This window comes from Myotis daubentonii, chromosome 19, assembly GCF_963259705.1.
Source record: "Myotis daubentonii chromosome 19, mMyoDau2.1, whole genome shotgun sequence".
Taxonomy (NCBI): Eukaryota; Metazoa; Chordata; class Mammalia; order Chiroptera; family Vespertilionidae; genus Myotis; species Myotis daubentonii.
Window position 1 is genome coordinate 6,759,227 of NC_081858.1, and position 22,715 is coordinate 6,781,941.

The 22,715-nt window shown below is 45.9% G+C and overlaps 1 protein-coding gene across 1 annotated transcript; it reads right to left on the bottom strand.

The window, feature by feature from the left end:
• Window positions 1-4,609: 4,609 nt before the first annotated feature.
• PEBP1 (phosphatidylethanolamine binding protein 1) lies at window positions 4,610-10,023 on the bottom strand. Its single transcript, XM_059677007.1, has 4 exons — window positions 9,764-10,023; window positions 8,601-8,710; window positions 7,747-7,847; window positions 4,610-5,331 (listed from the first exon to the last, which is right to left on the bottom strand). Exons 1-4 carry the CDS (start codon window positions 9,896-9,898, stop codon window positions 5,114-5,116), a joined length of 564 nt encoding a protein of 187 aa, XP_059532990.1. The 5' UTR covers window positions 9,899-10,023; the 3' UTR covers window positions 4,610-5,113.
• Window positions 10,024-22,715: the final 12,692 nt, after the last annotated feature.

Below are 22,715 nucleotides of genomic sequence, written 5' to 3' on the forward strand. Positions count from 1 at the left end.
TGGTGGTGGAGACTGAAGACCTGTCTGATTTCAGAACACACCCTCCTAAGCATAGGTCATCCTGTCAATCAGAATATTAAGTCTTCAATAAGGCAGAAAGGCTTCATGAAATCTATTTCATCCATTTGTCTCCATAGTGAAAGATGTCTAGCTAGCTTGTATAAAGGCCTTATGTCTATGAGATGACAGGTGCTGATCTTTATAAAATTTCCCTCTTCACAAGTTCGTCAGTGATGTGTTCCAAGGTAGAGTTACCAGAAGGAAGGAAGACCAGAAGGAAGACATGTGGGTCCCTGCTCTTAACACCTGGGACACACTGAGTCAACTCTAGTACCTTCACGAGGAGGCAGTTAGAATAGACAAGGACCAGAATGGCAATGGAGAACAGGTATGAAAGCGTTTCTGTGATAGCAACAGAGAGCCTGTGTCCTATAATTTCAGCATAAACCAAACTCCCCTGAGTTAAAAAGAAAATAATGATTGAAGGTTCATCATACATATTAGTAAGGGCTGCTTACCTTTGATTTGCAATGATTCATTCAATGATATTTACTGAGTACCTTATATGTCAGGTGCCAGGCCAAATGTATCTCAAACAGGTAAAGATCCTTGCCCTAATAGAGCTTACAGTCGGGGTGGGAGGAAACTGAAAACACAGTAATTATACTAAACGAGCTGACATGGTAATAAGTGCTATGGCTGAAGGAAAAAGTAGGGAAAAGGGATTGGAAGTGCCAGGATCAGCATATACTCATTCAAAAAGTATTTATTGAGCACCTACTGTGTGCCTGGGAGTGTGGCAGTAAAGATGGATGGGGTCACCCTGCTGGAGCTCATGGTGTAAATCTCTACTGAAACAAGTAAATCAGCAGTAGACTAAGTTAATCAACAGTGGAATAAGATGAGGCATGACAATGGAAGGACTGGGTGCTAGCAAGATTGTGAAGGAGCTGCAACCATTAGTCACAGAGGGTATCAGAGAATGCTTACCAGTGATGTCTAATGAACCGAGTCAGTTTATTTCTTGAATTTATCATCCTCTGCAATTATTTGCTTATATAGCGATTGAAAAAGTATTCCTGGGCAACTGAAAGCATGCCCCTGTAAAAACTCCATATACCCTCTGATTCTAATTTAGTAATATGTTTTGCCATAGAAATGACAGGATATAAAAACCACATTTTTATTGTTCCAGTTTAGCAGAGCAGTGTAGATCCTTCCTGCTAATTACAATGAAAACACTAGATAAACTGAAGACATGGAAGAATAAAAGCAGGTGGATTGTGGAAAAGCAAACAAAACCATTCTCAGATGAAGAAAAATTGAGAATTAATTGCCAACAGACAATCTACAAGAAATGCTAAAGCAATTCTTCCTACTGAAGGGAAATGATACCAAAAGAAAACTTGAATCTCTGGAATGAAGAACAACCAATGGTCGGTATCTAGATAAATGTAAGACTTTCCTCCCTCATATTCTCTGAACTATTTTGAAATACTGCCATGCTTCTAAATTTTACATGAAGTGGTACAATTTTTATTCTAAGCAGATTGAAAAAGTAGTTATGTATATTGTAACTCCAATTACCAAAAAAGAAAAGCCAGCCGAAACCGGTTTGGCTCAGTGGATAGAGTGTCGGCCTGCGGACTGAAAGGTCCCAGGTTCGATTCCGGTCAAGGGCATGTACCTGGGTTGCGGGCATATCCCCAGTAGGAGATGTGCAGGAGACAGCTGATCGATGTTTCTCTCTCATCGATGTTTCTAACTCTCTATCTCTCTCCCTTCCTCTCTGTAAAAAATCAATAAAATATATTTTTAAAAAAAAAAAGCCAAAGAGGTAATAGGCCCAAACCCAATAGATAAATTCCAATATTCAAATAATCCTAAAGAAGGCAGGGAAGGGAGTACAGAGATACCAAGAAAAAGAGGGGCAAACAAAACAATAAAGTGGTAGAACTAAATCTCACCCTAGCAATAATTACATTAAGCATTAGCAGTCTCTAAACAGTCCACTTAAAAGGCAGAGATTGGTTCTCCTTGCCTTCAGGAAGGGTCCAGTTTAATAGAAGAGATAAAATTAAATTTAAAATTACACATAGATGTTACAATTGTAATGTTGCCTTAGCATAGCTAAGAGAACCTAGCCTAGCCAGGGAAGGATTCCCGGAAGGTCAGTTAAGAGCTACTGAGAGAGTGAAAGGGATGTTATCCAAGAAAGTGGGGGTAGAGGGGAGAATCACAGGCAGCATTTGTAAAGGACCAGATCTGGAAGTAGCCTGGCATGTTCAGGGAACTGAGAGGAAGCCAGCAAGTTTGGAGTTTAATGAAAAGACAAGTGGCAGGAAGCTAGAGCGGCTAATGGGGATGAAATCATAGTCTGACAGGTCATGTTGAGGACCTGGTCTATATCCCAGAGCAACTGAAAACTGAAGAGTTTTAAGTAGACAATATAAGAACAGAAGTCCCTTGCTCCCTGATCAAGAAGAGGATTTAGGCCATGTACTATGAATGTTTAAGTATTAGAGAGATAGCAATCCCGTGTTTCTGAGATCTGGTCTCACTTATTAATCAGGGTTTAATGAGGGCCTTCTAGATTAGTCATGTTTACATATGTTCTGCCATGAAGTCAGAATGATGAGCAGTTGCCAAGGTTCCAGAGTTGTGTTAGAAACTGGGGTCTGGAGGGGCTGCTAAAGCTGCACTGTGATACCAAGTGGACTCCTGTAGTCTTCATTAGACCCTTATAAACACGCTTTTGGTAAATTTGTGACCAGACAGGAAGCAGCCTTGAAGAAAGTGACTGTAGACTTTGTTTCTGTCTGTCAATCAGGTCAAGTTAATCATCTACATGTATTCATCCACTTAATCTCAAGAAAAAAAATCATTGTTTTCCAACAACCCTGTGAGGTAAATATGGCAGAATGCTTCTCCCCACCCATTTTTCACATGAGGAAGCTGAACCGTAAAGAGAATTTGTAAGTGGACATGGTGGTTATGAACTGGGCTTTGAGGCCAGACCTGGGTTCGGAACCTGGAGCACCTGCTTCCTAGTGTAGTGCCCTTGGGCAAGGTCGCTTTAATTTCCAATTTAATAGGTGAAACATGATATCCCATTGTTTCTCAGGTTACTAATATATCTTTTCTTGTGTATCATTCTTTTTATGTGAACTTCTTGTGCACACACTTCACCTCTTTTTGGTTGAGTTGTTGACCTTTTTCAGAATCATTTATGAGTCTATCTGTTTTAGACAAGGAAACAGACTACTGTAATTCCTTATAACTAAGTACTGTGGTTAGCAAGATAAAAATCTCAAAGATAACAGTTTAGAGAAACAGTAAATGATTTTAAATATACATAAATACCAAATTGTCAAGTGTTTAAAGTTTGAGAAAATTGGTAATGGTATGGAAAAAGTTACTTTCCTATACCATTAACAGGAATATAATCAGTATGAGATTTTTGGAGGGTGGTTTGTCAGTATCAGCATTGAAAATGTATATGGTCTTTGAAATATTTCAATACTAAGAATTTTTCCACTAAATTACTTGAAAAAGCATTTTATATACATAAAATAGGTGTGTTGAAGCAGTTTATAATAGCAAATAACCAGAAATAATCTAATCACAGTTGGGAATTGGAGTAGTTAATTATGAAACATCCATAAAATAGAGTATTTATTCAAAAAGACATGAATTGTGCTGACCTGTTTACTGAATATAAAATGCATGAAAGTACATTAGTTGGGGAAAGACAGCAAAACTATGTATACCAGTTTGTATAGCAAGACTCTAATTTTTTCAGGATAAATATGTAAATATACTGTTACATTTCCTTCTGAAAGAAAACCAGATCTGCAGTTGAGACAGAAAGAGGAAACGTATTTCTTCCTACATTGTCTGCCTTGTCTTACAGGTGCATTACTTTTCACATTTATTTTTAAGGTCAACAAGGTAGTTTCTTTACAACTTTTGTTTTATAAAATATTATTTTAAAAATAAATTTTAAACCCCTAAAGTAAAAAAAATTACTCTCTACCTTATCTGCCCCCAGAGATTACAAGAGGCAACATTTCCAACAATTTTCCAGAAAAGTACAGCAGCAAAAAGGAGCATAAAGCCCAGCCTGGCTTAGTGCCTTCCAGGCCTAACCCGGGACCCTGTCCCCATCACAGACCAGGTCAGTGATATGGACCTTTCTCTTGGTACATCAACTGTCGTGAGTGATCGATCCACCCCTGCCCCCGCCCCCTTTCAATATTGATTCTATATGGATTATAAGTCAACACAAAGAGAGTGTAGGCTATTTCTTAGCCAACTGTTATGGTGTCCGCACACAACTACACCATGGGGGACCACTTACAAAAGCAAAGGTGCTTTTTGGGCAAAGAGACTTGGCTAAAGTTTTGTGATTTAAGAAAAAACAAAAAACCCTCAAATTTAAATGAATGGCTGTTCCTGCTATAGCTTAATGGCATGTATGGGTCCCTGAATCAAGTCCCAGTCATTTCAGCTGGTCAGTGAAAGGAATATTCACCCTTTCAGGTAGTCTCTTGACTTCCCACATTTCTGAAACCCCATATCCAAAAGGGCAAAATATCCGGAGGCTCAGTTTGTCCACACAATGTTTTTATTTTTATTCAACTGTAAGCAAACAGCAGAATTAACACAACATTTAGCAACTCCATACTGGCTTTCATTACACCAAGGAAGAGCAATACATTGAACAGGCAGACTAACGGGTTTCAGGTCACCGCTCACCCAGCCCTGCGGCTCAGCAGGAAAGGGCCTCTCCCGCTTGCTTTTCCAGTCTGCTCTTCAGAGGCTACGCCTTTAAATTCTGGGTTGTTGTTCTTATATTAACAATCTGATGACCACATCACAGTACCAAAACAGCCCCCCAAATGGAGTTCAAATCTGATCAAAACATAAATCCAGGGTGTGTGGCCCTGTACAGTTATGAAGGACAGGTAGAAGGAAAAGACACCCTACAGCTCTATCTGCTCAGGTCTCGCCTGTAAGAGTGGGAACAGGCAAGAGGAGAAATCAACATGCATCACTGAACTTGAGAACACTGCTTGGGGCCCCGGGGCCATGTCTGTCTCCTGGCTTTCCCCTACTTCCCAGCCAGCTGCTCATAGAGCTTGGGCACATAGTCATCCCATTCCGCCTGGTAACACGTGCCGGCCACTGGGGGCCCAAGGTCGTACTTTTTGCGGAAAGATGCCACCTTGAATTTGCCACGGTTGTCTCCAGATCGGTTGCTGAGAACGGGCTCGTCACACTTCAGCGGCTTGGCCTGCTCGTAAACCAGCCAGACGTAGCGGTGAAGGCCTGGAGGGAGAGGCAGGAGGGAAGATACACAGACAGCTAGGCATCTGATGGAGGCATCGTCCTTTTTCATAGCTTGGAGGGACCCAGACCACCCCATCTGCAAAGATGCTGAGAACCCAGAGAGGTGGAACGAGTCAGGTCACTCACCTGCTGAAACGCACCCAGTGACACTGCACTGCAAGTGGTATACAGTCCACACCCTGCATCACAGCCTCTTAGACGGACAGGGTTTGGCCCTCCTACTGCTCTTTGCTCCTCATTCATCCACTCCAGGATTCCCGCCCATCTCCAATAGGAGCTGGTCACCAGCCATTTCCCACCACTCCCATGAGGATGCCTATTTTACTTCTGTCACAGTAGCATGGCTATCTAAAACGCTTACTTGTTAATTTAACCGTCTCATTGAAAAGAGCCCCATAAAGCTACGGTGTTTGTCTTATTAACCATTATCTCCCTAGAACAGTGGTTCTCAACCTTCCTAATGCGGCAACCCTTTAATACAGTTCCTCATGTTGTGGTGACCCCCAACCATAAAATTATTTTCGTTGCTACTTCATAACTGTAATTTTGCTACTGTAAACAATGTGTAATTATGTATGTGTTTTCCGATGGTCTTAGGCAACCCCTGTGAAAGGGTCGTTCGACCCCCAAAGGGGTCACGACCCACAGGTTGAGAACCGCTGCCGTAGAACCTATCTGACTTCAGTGCCTGGCAGGCAGGAGATGCTAAAAAATACCTGAGAAATGGAGGAAGGGCACAGCAAATCACTGGCTCATCATACCACAATTATACCTGCACCGGCTAAAGGAGAACACCACCTTTCTACCTCCAAAACTGACTTCCTTGGAAGATAAGAGACCTGCTTTAAAATAAATGGCTCAGTTCACTTTAACCAACTAAGCAGCAATGCACGTTCGAAAGCAAGCCAGCAAGCACCCTATGAACCTTGCAGCTTTCTACGAGCTCCAATTAGGGACTGCACTCAAGCAGGTGCCATGAGTTGCTTTATGAAAGAAAAGCTATTTAGAAACTTGTACACCCATGTTTACTGCGGCACTATTCGCAATATTCAAGAGGTTGAAAATAACCCAAATATCCATTGGCAGATGAATGGATAAACACAACATGGTATAAATATACAATAGAATATTATTCAGCCTTAAAAAAGGAGGAAATCCTGTCTCATGCTACAACATAGATGAATTTTGATAGGGATCTACATGAATCTTATATGGATGGATCTTCTGAAACTTTCATATACTGCTGATTAGAGTGTAAAAATTTTCCATCACTTTGGAGAACTTTAGGCAATTTCTATGACCCGACAATTCTTCTCCTGGACACCTATGCCCACCAATGACAAGAATGTATACAGCAGGTTTATTTATAATATCCAAACACTGAAAACAGCCCACAGGAGAATGGCTGCACAAACTGGCATATTCACAATGGAATACCACTTAGCAATACAGAGGAACAAATTACTCACACAGTGACATGGATGAATCTCAAACATGATCTCCAGTGAAAGAGACCAATCACTCAAAACAAATGCATCCTGCATATCATTTATATGAATACAAAAGTAATCGGTGGAGAGCGGTGTCAGAACAGGGTTAGCTCTGGGAAAAGTTAACTGGAAAAGGTGCATTCACCAATACCCGTTGTCTAAACTCTTACAATCTGTGGCTTTATTGCATGTAAGTTACAACTTACTAAAAGAATATGAACAAAAGCAAAAGGAAAAAGTGTGAGTTACTGAGGCTTTTTTTGTTAATGAGAACAGAACTCCCTACTTGAGAGAATTGCTTTATTCTCATGTGTGTACTTACCATAATTAGCTGCCTAATTTTATAACTGCCCTAGAGAACTTAATAGATCCCTGAGAAAGATGTACCTTTACCGTCCTTTTATGAATGCATGAGAGGGGCGGAGAGTTTTCAAGATACCACACTTGATTTTCAGGAGAAAAGGGAAGGGAAATTATAGAGATAAAGGAGCCAATTTTTAATAATTAATTTGGAAACTATGATCATTTCTGAGACTTTTTATGGGAACTAAAAGCTCAAAGATCCCACAGGGCCAAAGTTGAAAATAGTACGTAAATGGTTTATCTGTGTTCAGTCCGTATACAGCCCCCGTAGGAAGCCGTTTCAAGCATCCTGCAACATGACTTCTTTAGTATCTTCTCAGACTTCCCTGTTTACTAACCAGAACCCAAGGTTCCAGCCATCTGACTCTACTGCCTTGGAAGCAAACTGCACTGCCTGAAGCCTCCACCAGGTAAGAGCTCTCATGAATAAAAGAAAAAAGCTCTAAGAATCAGACTCCAATCAGCAGCAGCACTTTCAGGCCAATCCTAATGTGCACCCAGGCTCCCCTCCCTCAACCCCCTAAAAACAGCCTTTACTGACCTGTGCCCTTGGGCGGCCCAGAGCCCACATAATCCGAGAGGACGGTGCCACTGCTGATGTCGTTGCCCTTCATGTTGACCACCAGGAAATGGTGCCATTCCCTATGAGAGAATACAGGACCATCAACACGGGGGAAGTCGGCACGCACTCACTGCGCCGACAAACGTGCGTGAAGCCCACGTTCCATGCCAGGATGCAGCGTCAACTGGACAGTCCTGCCTTTTTGGCCATCGCAAACCTCATGTGTCTGCAGAAGAGACAACCCAACACCTCCCTCCCCGAGACTGTCTAGAGCAGCGGCCGCCAACCGGTGGCCCACAGACCACCGGTGGTCCGTGAGGTCCGAAAGGTTGGCGGCCGCTGGTCTAGAGCAGCAAACTTTCTATAAAGAGCCAGACAGTAAATGTTTTTGGCTTTGCAGTTCACACTGTCTCGTTCACAACAACACAACTTTCTGGCGATAGCATGAAAGCAGCCACAGGTAAAATTTAAATAAGTTATCGTGGCCGTGCTCCAATAAGCCTTTACTTATGGGCACTGAAAGGTGAAGTTCACTTCATTTTCAGGTGTCACAAAGTATTCTTCTTTCTTCAATTTTCCCCCAATTACCAAAAAAATGTAAAAACCATTCTTAGCTTGGGGGGCTGTACAAAGGCAGGCCGCAGGCAGATGTGGCTCTCAGCTGTAGTTCCTGGTCTCCCCTCTGGGGAGGGAGGGCTGGAGACGCACACTCTGGCTTCGGCACGGATGTGCACCTCCCAAGCCAGGTCTAGCACAGCACTGTCCAGCCAGGGGCTGACACCGGGCGAGAAGCACCAGCTCATATGTGGATGACCCGCAGTTCCCCAACTTGCCTAAATTTGGGGTCCTTTCTGCTTGGAGCATCTGGGTCTGTAAGGACCAGGGTGTAGAGTTTACTTGAATCAAGGCCATCCCATGAAATACCAGTGGGCCGGTTCTTCACCTGTAGGAAGGGACCAGTGTGGAGTTAAAAGAAGTCAGAAATGCTAAAGTAACCAACCATCAAATTCCCAACAGAGTAGATTATTAATAAGAGCTACAGTGTATTGACTCTACTAAGCGCCAGGAGCTGAAGTTTAATATACTCTTTACATTATTTACTTTAGCCCCAACAGCAATACAAGGCTGGTAACCTAGCATATTATTAACAGAAAGACTTGGGATCAGGGTTTCAACCCTGGTGCTGACAGGGTCCTCTTAACAACAACCTTCGGCTGTCTGAAATGACGGGGTCTCCAGATTTGGTGACCAGGAGGTTACCTGGGCCTGCTAACGTGAAACCTGAATTAACTGGACATTCAAAAGTAAGTGCACAGAAAAGGTGGCCAGACGTGGAGAGCCAGGAAAAGGGTAGGCTTCAAGATGAGCACTTCATATTTCAAAACAATCAGGTGCCATCGATAGCAGCTGTATTCACACCAAGGCCCCAGAGCTTGGTGACTAACAGCTCGCCAGGGCCTTGGCACGCGGGTTTTCTGGTTTCTCCACTTCCAGGCGCCAGGACCTGGTCCCGCCTCGATCGAGGGCAGTCAGAGGCCAAACAGTAAAACAAGGCCCGTTGCCCTCGGGCCTTCCAGCTCAAAGGAGGCCGCGCTGGGCACTGACGATCACCAGTTACATAACGCGTCCTGTGTCCTCGGGTGGGGCCTCTGCTCCCCAAAACGAGACCTAAAATCCCCAGGCCCGAGGGGAGGCTCCGGGGACGAGGGGGCGACCAAGGCCGACTCCCCGCCCCGCCCCCCGCAGTCCCGGCCGTTTGCAGGCCAAGACCCGGCCGGTGCCTAGAAGTCCCGGGAAAGCGGAGGAATTGCTTCCGCAGGCCGCGCCCCGCCGCCAGGTGCGGACTTCCCTTGCCTCGAGTAACCGCAGGCCTGCAGCGTGGGCGCCCGACCCCCTGCCCTCAGCTGCAAGGTCCGCCCCACCTCCGCCCGGTCCCCGCCCCAACGGCCCGCCGGCCTCCGGGTGCCGGGCAGCCGCCTCCCGCGCCCTCGGGTACCTGGGTGGGCGTGAGCACTTTGCCCAGCTCGTCGACCTCCGCCCCGGAGTATTTGACCTGCAGCGGGTGCTTCGGATTCTCGTCCACCTCCTGCAGGCTCAAGGGCCCGGACCACTGGCTGAGGTCCACCGGCATCGCGCGGCCGAGCGGGGACTAGCGGGAAGACGCGGGGGAACCGGGCACAGGCCAACAGCACCGACTGGAAGCGGTTCCCAAACAGGCCGCAGACCGCGCGAGCCCGCTGCAGGGAGCGCATGCGCAGGAGCCGCCTGCGGCGCCCCCCTCCCCCCCCTCCGCCCGGCTCTCTGATTGGTGGCGCGGGGCGTCTCGCACTCGGGTCCGCCGCCAGCTTCGCCCTTCTTTTTGCCGGAAGGAAATCTGCAACCCGCCGTCCCCGATTTTCCCGGAGCTATGTATGGCTCGGCTTGCGGGATAGTTGCTTCAAGAAATGTAATTGAGCTACCATTGATCTTTTTTCCTTTTTTTTAACCTTTTTGCATGACCTTCTAAATTCAGAAACGTAAGGCCTTGCCTAAAACCAGCCGGACTGCCCGGAGCCCCTCGGTAATCTCGCGCATGCGCGCTTGTTTTGGCAACCTCCTGGTGGTAGGGCGTGAGCGAACTTTTGAGTATTTTTCTCTATGAGCAAATACATTGTATTGGATTCTCAACCCCCTCCAACTTGGTCCAAACAAAATTCCGGGGAAGTGATATTTTTAAACCTTTTTAATCCCTACTTTACTGACACGTGGCTCTCCCTCTACCAGAGCTGCTTTAATGCCCTTCCAATGGGTCCGCTTGTCCACGTCCCTCCATCCACCGCCCTCCCCGTAACGACTGGGGTGCTCTCCCCGCCTCTGACTCCAGTGTTCCTTTCTAGCCGTTCACCTTGCTCGGATGTAGGTCAGGCTCATCTACACTTCATCCCTCCCATTTCAGAAAGTCCTCCATGGCTCCCCTTTGCCTCAGGTGAAACCCGACGCCTGTAGATTTCTCCCACCTCTCTCATATTCTTTTCTCAGATTTGTCTTTCTACCTCTGGGACTTTGCACATGCCGTTCCCTCTCCCTGGAACACTTTGCCCGTCATTCCCCTTTTCCTTCAGTCCTGGTTTTACTCTTATATAACCCACTCGCCTTTACTCATCTTGAAGATCACCTCCACCTTCTCCCACCCATCAAGACTGGGAGGTGCTGCTCCCTGTGTCCACCCCCGTTCTGTCCTTTCTCTTTCCTAATATTCAGAGCATTTGGAATTGCAAACTTATCATCTGAAACACACCACTGCCCACTTGAATATAGACTCTCGTGTTCACTGGTCTTACCCCTAGTACTTAAAATGGTGCCTGCCACACTTGATACCTGGTAGTATCATCATTATATGAAAATAAGTGACTTTTCAAAACATATGGTCAGTGTTAGGTTCAAAGCTTCGTGTTGTATGTGTGTGCTGTTGTTGTTGTTTGTTTGTTAAAATATCACATTCAGAAAAAGGCTATTTTGCCTGTTACTCCGAGGTCAACCGCAACCTCCTTACGTTGCAGCAGTTGGAGGAAGCAGAACACCTTTCCTCTCACTGTTTATTTTAAACAGCTTTCATTAAATGCCCATGGGGCAACAGATGCCGTCCTACAAGCTCTGTGTTTAAAAAAGAAAACAACTATTTGGTCAGAAACGATGGTTGCAGATTCATAGAATATGCTCAGAAAGAGATGTTTTAAAACTTGCTTTGAACCACTCTCTGGGACTAAGCACAGAAGCTCATTGGATGTGTAAGAGGCGGGAGCCACTTCAAGGAGAGCCTATGGGGGACAAAGTGCTTAATGTGCTACATTTAGCTCCCTCACCTGCCCTGGGAAGGTGGTGGTATTCTCCTGGCTTGCTCAGGGAGTGATTGGGACCATCTGGATGTGCCCGTACCTTTCTCTGTCTCCACTGAGGAGAGAGAACTGGAACTACTAGTATTTCCACTAAAACAATGGTTGGAACCAACCAAACCTATTTACCGGGTGCCTCCTGTGTGCGGGTCAGCATGCTCCAGTAATGACCACTCCTGTTTACCAAGTGCATTCCACTAACAACCATACCATCACCTACAGAATGTACGTGCCAATGACAACAATTACCACTTACTGAGCACCTACTGTGTGCAGATCAGTGTGCTCCAATGAAGAAGGCTAACACTTACTGACCATTACCATGTGCCAGGCCTTGACACTGAGCATTTCATTTCACCCTCACATCAACCCAATGCAGTATCCCCTGCTAGTATCCTCATTTTATAGATAAGTAACAAACTGAGGCTTGGAAACGTGTAAGTGACAAAGCAGGAGTGAAAGCCTGCCTCGCTCCCAAGGCCAGATGTAAAGTCCTAAGCCCACCCTAGTGAGGAGTGCTGGGAATAAAGGGGAGGTGGACATGGTCTCTGCCCTCCAGAAAGCTTTCCCCTAGTGAAGGTGTCACATGGTAAATCACCAGGATAACCCCCCATGGCAACCTCGAGAATGCACCTCTGAGATCTGACTGGTGGGGAGAAACTAGTGGGGACCAGCTACGGTGCTCTGCTTTGAGTCCAAGGCCACTCTTTGGCAGATCTGCTGACGCTTCGATTTTAGCCCAGTGAGACCACTTCAGACTTCTGGCCTCCGGAAGTGTAAGATAATAAATGTGTGTCGCCCTAGCTGGTTAGGCTCAGCATCAGCTTACGGACCAAAGGCTCCGGGGTTCAATTCTGGTCAAGGCACATACATACCTTGGTTGCAGGCTCCACTCTGGCCAGGGCCCTGGTCCAAGTGTATGCAGGAGACAACCAATTGATGTGTTTCTCTCACATCAGTATTTTTCTCTGTCTTTCCCTCTCTCTTCCACTCTCTCTAAAAATCAATGGAAAAATATCCTCTAGTGAGGATTAAAAAATCTATATATATAAAAGCCTAAGTGACAGAATGACCGGTCAACCGGTTGCTATGATGTGCACTGACCACCGGGGGCAGATGCTCAATGCAGGAGCTGCCCCCTGGTGGTCAGTGTGCCCCCACAGCCAACCTCCTGTGGCCCCACCCCTGCTGGCCAACCTCTCGCAGCCCCAATGGCCCCAATCACTGACCAGACTAAGGGATCCCAACCATGCACGAATTTGTGCGCCCAGCCTCTAGTACAGCGGTTCTCAACCTGTGGGTCGCGACCCCTTTGGGGGTCGAACGACCCTTTCACAGGGGTCGCCTAAGACCATCGGAAAACACATATATAATTACATATTGTTTTTGTGATTAATCACTGTGCTTTAATTATGTTCAATTTGTAACAATGAAAATATATCCTGCATATCAGATATTTACTTTACAATTCATAACAGTAGCAAAATTACAGTTATGAAGTAGCAACAAAAATAATTTTGTGGTTGGGGGTCACCACAACATGAGGAACTGTATTAAAGGGTCGCGGCATTAGGAAGGTTGAGAACCACTGCTCTAGCAGAAGAATAAAAAATAATAATAAGTTTGTGTTGATTTTAGGTCACTAAGTTTGAGGTAATTTGTAACAGCAGCAATGGGGAACTAATATAGTATATGACTTATCCTAAGCCTCAGCATCAGTTTCCCTCTCTGTAAAATGGGTTTACCAACACCCCTGAAATGATCATTGTGAACATTAAATAAAGCACATAAGTGTGCTTCCTACACAGCCTGCACCCCCATGTGGGAAGCTGTACTGTTATTACATGTCCATTATATAAAAACTAGAGGCCTGATGCACAAAATGTATGCAAGAGTAGGCCTTCCTTCCCCCAGCTGCCGGCACCAGCTTCCCTCTGGCACCCAGGACCCGGGCTTCCCTCCCAGCCCCAGCTTCATGTGGAAGGTGGTCCAGCAGGACGTCTGGAAGGATGTCTGGTCTAATTAGCATATTATGCTGTTATTATTATAGATTCATAAATATCAATAAGTGAATGTAAAATTAAGTAAAGACCTTTAATAAGCCTAACACCCCAAACCAATGAGCATCATATGAATTTCCTTCCAGACTTCCTTCTAGTATATAAATATGAATATGCATATATGAAAGTATGTATTCCATATGAATGGGGCCAGATTATACATACATGCTGTTGTGTAATTTGTTTTTCTTCACTTCTTCCCATCATATCTATAAATAAATGACTACTGCAACATTATTATTTTTTTTAATATATTTTATTGATTTTTTACAGAGAGGAAGGGAGAGAGATAGAGAGTTAGAAACATCGATGAGAGAGAAACATCGATCAGCTGCCTCCTGCACATCTCCTACTGGGGATGTGCCCGCAACCAAGGTACATGCCCTTGACCGAATCGAACCTGGGACCTTTCAGTCCGCAGGCCGACGCTCTATCCACTGAGCCAAACCCTGAGGCTGGACCCCAACGGTTTCGGCAACATTATTTTTTAAATATATTTTTTATTGATTTCAGAGAGGAAGGGAGAGGGAGAGAGAGATAGAAGCATCAATGACAGAGAATCATTAATTGGCTGCATCCTGCACACCCCACATGGGGGATCAAGCCAGCAACTGGCATGTGCCCTGACTGGGAATCAAACCATGACCTCCAGGTTCTTAGGTTAATGCTCAACCACTGAGCCATGCCAGCCGGGCTACTGCAACATTCTTAGTGGCTACACAGGGTCTTATGGAGTGGATTGTCACTTGTTTTCAACACAATCCCTCATTTAGCAATATTTAAGGTGTGTTCACTGTTACATTCTAGAACAGTGGTCGGCAAACTCATTAGTCAACAGAGCCAAATATCAACAGTACAATGATTGAAATTTCTTTTCAGAGCCAAATTTTTTTTATTATTATTATTAGTTAAGGTATTACAAATGTGTCCTCATCCCCCCCATTAACCCCCAACCTCCCCCACACACACAAACTCATGCTCCCATCCCTCTATTGTCCATGTCCATTGGTTTGGCTTATATACATGTATACAAGTCCTTCGGTTGATCTCTTCCCCTTACCCCCGCCCTCCCCTACTTTCCTTCTGGGGATTGATAGCCTGATCGCTGTTTCTCAGTCTTTGGGTCTGTCCCTTTTCATCCAGAGCCAAATTTTTTAAACTTAAACTATATAGGTAAGTACATTGTTATTAATTGGGGTACTCCTAAGGCTTAGGAAGAGCCACACTCAAGGGCCAAAGAGCCGCATGTGGCTCGCGAGCCGCAGTTTGCCGACCATGGTTCTAGAAATATCTCTGCAACATGTATTGTTTTACATGTCCTTTACAAGTACTTTTTGGTGTTTCTCCTTAGGATAAAATCCCAGAAGTGGAGTTACTGGGTCAAAGAACATTCACCTTTTAAGTCTGAGATACCAAATTCCACATTGGGTGGGACCTCTGTGGTTGATCAATTCTAAGCCAAAAGGGAACCTAGTGATCAACCAGGTTTACCCTCTCATTTCTTTTCTTTTTTTAAAAACTTAACATCATCCCCATCTTATTTCTTTTAAATCTGTTTTTATTGGTTTTAGAGAGGGAGAGAGAAACATCAATGTGAGAAACATCTATGGGTTGCCTCCTGCACACCCTTAGTGGGCATGTGCCCTGACTGGAATCGAACCTGACACCTTTCCCTGCACAGGGACTACGCACAGCCAACTGAGTCACACCAGCCAGGGCTACCCTCTCATTTGTTTTCAAATATTTCTATCTCCACAAATTTTATTTTCATGTTCCGGACAATAGGTGTAGAACATGTGACCCACATCTCTTTTAAACGACTGCCCAATACAATGGCATGGTGAATTGTTTAATTCCCGCATGTGTTGTTAGAGTTGAGACTGTTTCTCATGTACCCCTCCTTTGATAGTGGAGAAAACTGAAGTTCAGAAAGTCTCAGGGACTTGCCAAAGGCCACCACCCACCTGAGAAGAGAAGCTATCTGGTCTGTGGTGAGAGCTGTCTGCATGCAGAGTGCGAGCAGGTCTGGGCAGAGGCAGGACACCCAAGAGAGAGCAACTCCCAGCCATAGCGGAGGAGCCGGGTGCTCCCGCAAATGTCTGCAGGAAGCCTCGTTTTTATCAAGAAACCAAGAAGTGCCCTACACACCCAGGCAAAATCCCAGCCTTGAGGGAGGTTAGGGGCTCCTGGCATGTCGCAGATGCTCAATATTTACCGATTACTCAGAGCACTGTTCATGTATTGGAAAGCAATTTTTAGAAAGAAAGAAAAGACAGAAATGTTATATGTTGGCACACATCCACCGTACACTGGGCGTTCTGGATTGTAATGTGTGTGTGTGTCTGGGCGGGCAGCTTCTGTCGGTGCTGCTGTGGGTGGGTTCCGACGCAGGAGCCTGGAAAGCCACAGGATGTGTGTGTTTGTTGAGGGAGAGGAGGAAATACACTGATGTGGTTATTTAGTGGGATGGCCTCACTCCAGTTTTACTAGCTGTGCTTCTGCTGGAGAAAGTGCTTCGAATGGGAGGCCTAGGCAAAAGAAAGCTCCACCCCGTAGCCACCGTTCAGAAACAGCTGTCCAGGCCCTGCCGTGACTTGTACTTGTGACCCCAGGGCACCCAGGCGCTGGCTCTTAGCCAAGGATCTGGACTGAGACATGGTTCTTGAAATCGACCTCCAACTGGTCTCTAGGCTTCCACGTGTTAGATTTTTTATGTTGAGATTTTTGCTTTTTCTCTCTTGAGAATCTCAAAGCATTTTTTTTTTAAAAAAAAACATTTTACATTTTTACTGGCATCTTCTGCATAAAATATTTTTAGGAAAGAGGCAGAAAATTAATTTTAAAAACAAGCAAATTCTAGTTCCTGAAAAAATAAAATTAACATATGATCCAGCATTCCACCTCTGGGTATAGATCCAAAAGAACTTGTTGGGGTCCAGCCCCAGCAGGTCCAGGGGTTCCCAAAGGTGTGGACAGAGTCGACGAAGAAGGAATGACATGGAGGCAGCATTCAGTTGATCAGCAGCCTAGCCAAGTTCTCCAGCCAGGTTCTCTCTCTATTCTCCTGTTACATCTGTATTTATACCATTTGATTTTAATCCTATTCATTCTATTCCAAAGGTTAGGGCGTTTGTTATCTCCATTCCAAGGTCACTACTCTACTGTTCTGTTAAGCTACAAGGACGTAATTGAAGGAGATTATCCTAAGTAAAGATTATGTAGCTTAAGCGTGATTGTTCGTAGTTAAGGTGATTAACTACCCGCCTGGCCCTTAGTTAAGGGGTTTTACTGATTTATTCCCTTCCTTAGTCCTGTTAATCCCTAACTCCAGGGGAAAATTCCCACCTGGGGAAACAACCTTTTTCGGATAGGTGACCCTGGTTAAAACACATAGCGCTAAGAAGGGGAGCAACCATATTAAGAACAGTATGCCATATACACCAGGTCCCTTGAAACATATGCTGTGCAGATGTTTCTTCCCTGCAGCGACTGTGTCAAGCAGCAAGGAAGGACCGGCTTCCAGCAAGACTTAAAGCAGAGGCTTGAAGAGGTATGTGCACGTCAGTCACAGCAGCATTATTCACAATAGCCAAGAAGTGGAAGCAGCCCAAGTGTGCATCAGCGATGGATGGATGGATGAAGGAAATGTGGCATATACTAGTCCGTATAATGGAATATTATTCTACCTTTAAAAAAAGAGAGGGAAGCCCTGTTACATGCCACAACATGGATGAACCTTGAAGACATTATGCTAAGTGAAGTAAGCTGGCCCCAAAAAGGACAAATACTATGAGATTCCACTAATATGAAGTATCTAAAATAGTCATGTTCCTAGGGATGGAAGTAGAATGGTGGTTTCCAGAGTCTGAGTGGGAAGGAGGGAATGGGGAATTGTTTAATGAGTATAAGGTTTCAGTTGTGCAAAATGAAAAAGGCCTTAATGTACTTAATGCCACAGAGCTATACACTTAGAAATGCTTGAGACAGTATATATATATTATTGATTTCAGAGAAGAAGGGAGAGGGAAAGAGAGATAGAAACATCAATGATGAGAGAGAATCATTGATTGGCTGCCTCCTGCTTGCCCGTATTGGGGATCAAGCCTGAAACCCAGGCATGTGCCCTGACTGGGAATTCAACCATGACCTCCTGGTTCATAGGTTGACTTTCAACCACTGAACAACACCAGCTGGGCAAGATGGTAAGTTTTGGGTTCTGTGTATTTTACCACAATTAAACATAAAAAATAAACAAAAAAACAAGCACATGCTAGTATATACACACATGGAATATTGTTCAGCCCACCCCAGGGAATGAAGTTCTGACACATGCTACAGTGTGGATGAACCTGGAAATTGTTGTGTTAAGAGAAAGGAGCCAGACACAAAAGGCCACATATTTTGACTTCTATGAAATGTCCAGAGTCGGTAAATTCGTACACACAGAATGCAAACTGACAGTTTCCAGTAAAGCATTCATCTTATATAAAAACTGCTGTTTGAAATTTTAACCCTGCTATTCTGGCTTCTGTCTTAAATAATAAGGAAAATAAGACTACTCCCATTCCAGAAAGGCCGTAAACTATGCCCCAGACAGAGTTGTCAGTGCTGACACCAGGCCAGGCCTTGAGATATGGTCTCTTGGCCCCTTCCCAGCACGCAGGCCTTCTTTCTCAGAAGGCCCAGAAGTCTCATTCCAAATCTGGGAGACAAAGGACTGGAAAAAGTATAAATAGAGGAGTTTCCGCCGTGTTGGGGGGCCCAGATTTGAAAGACACATTTTTCTCTGGGCCTGCACAGAATTTAATAATAAAATGTAACTCCCTTTCTCTAAGCGTGGCTTGGTTTTTCTCCAACACCAGACGTGGAAGGGGGAGGGAACAGGAGGAGCGACTGCTTGGTGGGCCTGGGGCTTTACTCTGAGGTGATGAAAATGCCCAGGAAGTAGACGGAGGTGGTGGTTGCACACCATTGTGAATGCACTAAATGCTAGTGAGCTGTTCACTTTAAAACGGCTAATTCTGTGTTATGTGAATCTCACCTTAATTTTTTTAAAGCAAATTTTGGAAGTCACAAGCAAAAAATACGTATGTAGGCTCAGGGGTTATTTTGCAGAATTACTTTGCAAACAGCACATCCTTTTAGAGACTGGGAAACAGCAATGAACAGATTAACGGGTGTAAACACTGGTGTTGCTTTGGCCAGGATCCATTTCTCTTTCTCCAATTACTAGTCTCCCCCCCCCCCCCCCCCCCCCCCGACTTTTCCTTTGGAGAATCACCCTCTGTCACTTAGTTCATGTGGGTGGGAGGGGCGGTGGTCCAGGAATGGTCATGTGACCTGAGGCTGGCCAATCAAGGCATTGCATCCCTCTGGCCTAGCTATTGGTTCAGGCATGTACAGGTGAACCAAGCCAGGCCAATGAGGCTCAGTTCTGGGACCTGGGTTGGAACCACTGGGAAGACAAAGATCTCTCTTCCAGCCAGTGCTGGGGAGGAAAGAGGATGTCTGCCTGGAGCTGCTGGTGCCCATCTTGCCACCAGAACAGAAGAGGGTACCTGAGAATGGAGCCAACAATGAGGAAAGTAGCTCAGAGAGAGAGAGAGAGAGAGAGAGAGAGAGAGAGAGAGAGAGACAGAGAGACAGAGAGAGAGAGACAGACAGACAGAGAGAGAGAGACAGAGACAGAGAGAGAGAGAAAGAGAGAGAGAGAGACAGAGAGAGAGAGATTATGGTATGATGACATTGACATTGACCTCTGCATGGAGCCAAGCACGGAGCAAGACTTACCCTGGGACTTTTCAGATACCTGAGCCAGCAAATTCCATTTGGGACGGTGCCTGTTTAAGTTGTTCTTCACTTGTGACAGAAAGAGTCCTTGGTCATTGCACATGACCTGCTTATTCAAAAGGAGCTGGAAATAGAAACCAGGCCTCCCGAATGCTGCTGAAACTCGGTGAAGCTTCATCCATTCAGACTTTAGTGCTGTCAAACTGTGGCCATTAGACCAGAATCTTCACCGTCTTAATGAAAAATGGTTGCCTTGCGTCTTGGACAAGACAAGCTGCAGACACCTGCCATGGCCGCAACCCCGAGGAAGCCCTCCTGAGTCCCCCCTGACCCACCTGACAGCCCCTCCACAGGCCTCTCATACGACCCGTGAACCGGCCTGGCTCACGGGATCCCCTGCACCAGATCCGACCTCTTGAACCTACGCTAGTACATAAGGAGAAACAGGCAGGTAAAGTCGGTAGGAGCGAATGCAGAAAGGAGAAGACGCGCTGGGGCCATGAAGAGCCTTGTGCAGGCCGGAAGTCAGGGGCGGCGGGGAGTTTGGGTAAAAGGATACACAGTATGGAGGACACATGCCATCAGCAGTGGGAAAACAGAGCAGATTCACAGAGAGAAACGGGCACCTGGAGAGACAGAGCCTCCAACCTCCTGCACAGCAGCTCCAGGTGAGGGCCAGGCCTCCAGCACCGGCTCTGCAAACCCTGCTCTTAGGCGACCTGAGCACAGCTCTGTCCCATGCAATGCAAAGAACCTGCCAACGTTTTTTTAAATGTTAATCGGGGCTCTTTCAGTTGCAAGAGACTAAAAGCCAATACAAACTGGAATCTTTAAAGAAGAAAACTAGTTGGGGTCCTGGGAGGTCAGTGGGTGGCTGACTTCTGTGTCTAGATCCGGGGGCTTAAGTGGTGCCATGAGAATCTGTCCCCACCCTATTCCTCAGCTTTGTTTGCTCCTGGGCTGGTTGCAATCTCAGGCAGACTCGCCCTTTATGTTGATTGGTAGCCCTTGTGCTGGGCAGCTTCTAAGAAGACCCAGGGATTCCCACCTCTTGGTATTCACAGCCTTGCGTAAGGCCCCTCCCCTTGCCTACATGCTTCTAACCCCCCAAAATAAGCACCGTTAATGGGAGGTCACCTCTGTAATTAGGTCTCATAAGACTGTGCAATTGTGTCTTGCTAGCACACGCTCTCTACTGCCTTCTCCGCTTTCCAGTTGCCATGACGTAAGCCGCCCGTGGGTGGAGAGGCCCAGGTGACAAGGAACTGAGGGTGCCTCTGGCCAACAGCCGGGGAGGATCCGAGGCGTTGGCCCCGTATCCCCGCAAGGACCTGAAACCCACCAACAACCACCAAGTGAGGTCAGAAGCGATGGGTTCCCAGTAGAGCTCTCCGGTACGTGAGGGGTCCAGCTCCTGCTTAAAAACCCGTGTGTGACTTCTCAGGCCCGCCCCACGCAGTTACAAAGGCTTTACCCCAAGACCTCGCAGGGGAAAGCTGCCCTCCCCTAACCCGGCTCCGAAGGAAGTTGCCGTTAAGGACTTAGCCCCTCTGCCCAGCCATGCTCTCTCTTTACACTGAGTTCTAACACATTTAGTCATCTGGGTCTAAGAGAGGGCAACGGTAAAGCATCAAATTAAAGCGTCAAACTGACAGGAGCAAGAAGTGCGGTTGTATTAATCATTACCAATTACTGGGCATCTGCTGCCTGCTTGGTGCTTTATTGGCACTCAGTAACCCCCAGAAACTGAGGCTCCAAGAGGGAAAAATAACTTTCCTAAGGACCCAGACGCAGCCGTGGGCAAACTACGGCCCGCGGGCCGGATCGGCCCGTTTGAAATGAATGAAACAAACAAACAAAAAAAAGACCGTACCCTTTTATGTAATGATGTTTACTTTGAATTTATATTAGTTCACACAAACACTCCATCCATGCTTTTGTTCCGGCCCTCCGGTCCAGTTTAAGAACCCATTGTGGCCCTCGAGTCAAAAAGTTTGCCCACCCCTGACCCAGAGCAAACCTGACCGATAGGAGGACCCGTGCTCGGTGCCTCACCCACAGGAGGGATTTAAAAAAGAAACAGCAGCCGGGGACCAGTTTGTGGGGGGAGCAGATAGGCCCGCGAGTTCCCGCAGAGAGCACAGCGCAGCAGCCGATTTCACGACGTTCCCACGCACAAAAGCTCACTCCGTGGCTCATCGTAACAGACGTCTGCATTGTGTCCACTGCGCTCTGTCCAGAGCCCTGGACCTCTGCGATACATCTCAGAAATCGCAGACCTTGGAGATGTGGTGAGTCCTGGCTTCGTCCAAGATATGTGACCTTGGACAAGCCGCTGAACAGTCCGGGCCTCTTCTCCTCCTCTGGGCGGTGGGAGTTACTGTTTGAACCAATAATCTCTGAAGCTGTTTTGAGTCCCACGCAGCTTAGACCAACTCTTATCTCTTAGAAGACCTTGGCTGGAAACCCAGAGGCCATCCAGGGTTGAGAGCGCCACCTAGTGATTCAAGTTTATAAGTAAGTTTCTATTGTTTTTGTGTGTGTGTGTGTGTTTTTAAAATTCCTCCTGGACCCAACCAACCCCGTTGACAATTCCAGCTTAGATCTGCAGGATTATCCCCCCCCTCCACCACCACCACCACCCAACCCAACTCCTTAAAATTGCTTTTGAAAATGTTGTAAATTTGTGCATTTTCTTGGGAGGAAAGTACATAGTTTTCATTACAAGACTCTTAATCCTCTCTACCCCCACTGTAAGTTTTTATTCCTGTTAAGTAAATGTGAGGTCCAAAGCAGAAATGATTCATTTTATAAACATGGGCTTGAGGCTCTGACGTTACTTGGGAATTTATTTCACCTCCCTGAACCTCAGCTTCCTCATTTGTGAGATGTGGACAAGAATAGTATCTCCTCGAGGTTTGCTCAAAGATGGAAGGAGACATGCCATGGAGAGCATGCCTGGCAAGAGCAGAATGTATCTTTTGTGACGGAACTTTCTCAAAATCTTACAGGACGTCAGCCGTCAGCTGGGAAAGCCAGTGTGTGAGTAGTTACTGTGCCTCTGCTGGTTAAGCAAGAACACGTTCTCTTGGAGGGAATGCAAAAACCTTAGAGTCGGATTAAGTTTAGTGTGCTTGTCTTTGCAAACATGGGATGGAACTTTTACAAGGCTGGGAGAAAGAACTGAAGCAAACAGTGCTCAGAGGCTGGGACCCTAAGAAGTTGG

Bases quoted from the DNA above. Each gene is read 5' to 3' on its own strand.
- PEBP1 (XM_059677007.1), bottom strand. From the start codon at position 9,898: ATGCCGGTGGACCTCAGCCAGTGGTCCGGGCCCTTGAGCCTGCAGGAG. The intron at 7,848-8,600 runs GCAAGTTGGGGA...ATTCTCTCATAG, and splicing joins AGAAAGGACCCCAAATTTAG to GGAATGGCACCATTTCCTGG. The intron at 5,332-7,746 runs GTCAGTAAAGGC...CTCTCCCTCCAG, and splicing joins TGGGCCGCCCAAGGGCACAG to GCCTTCACCGCTACGTCTGG.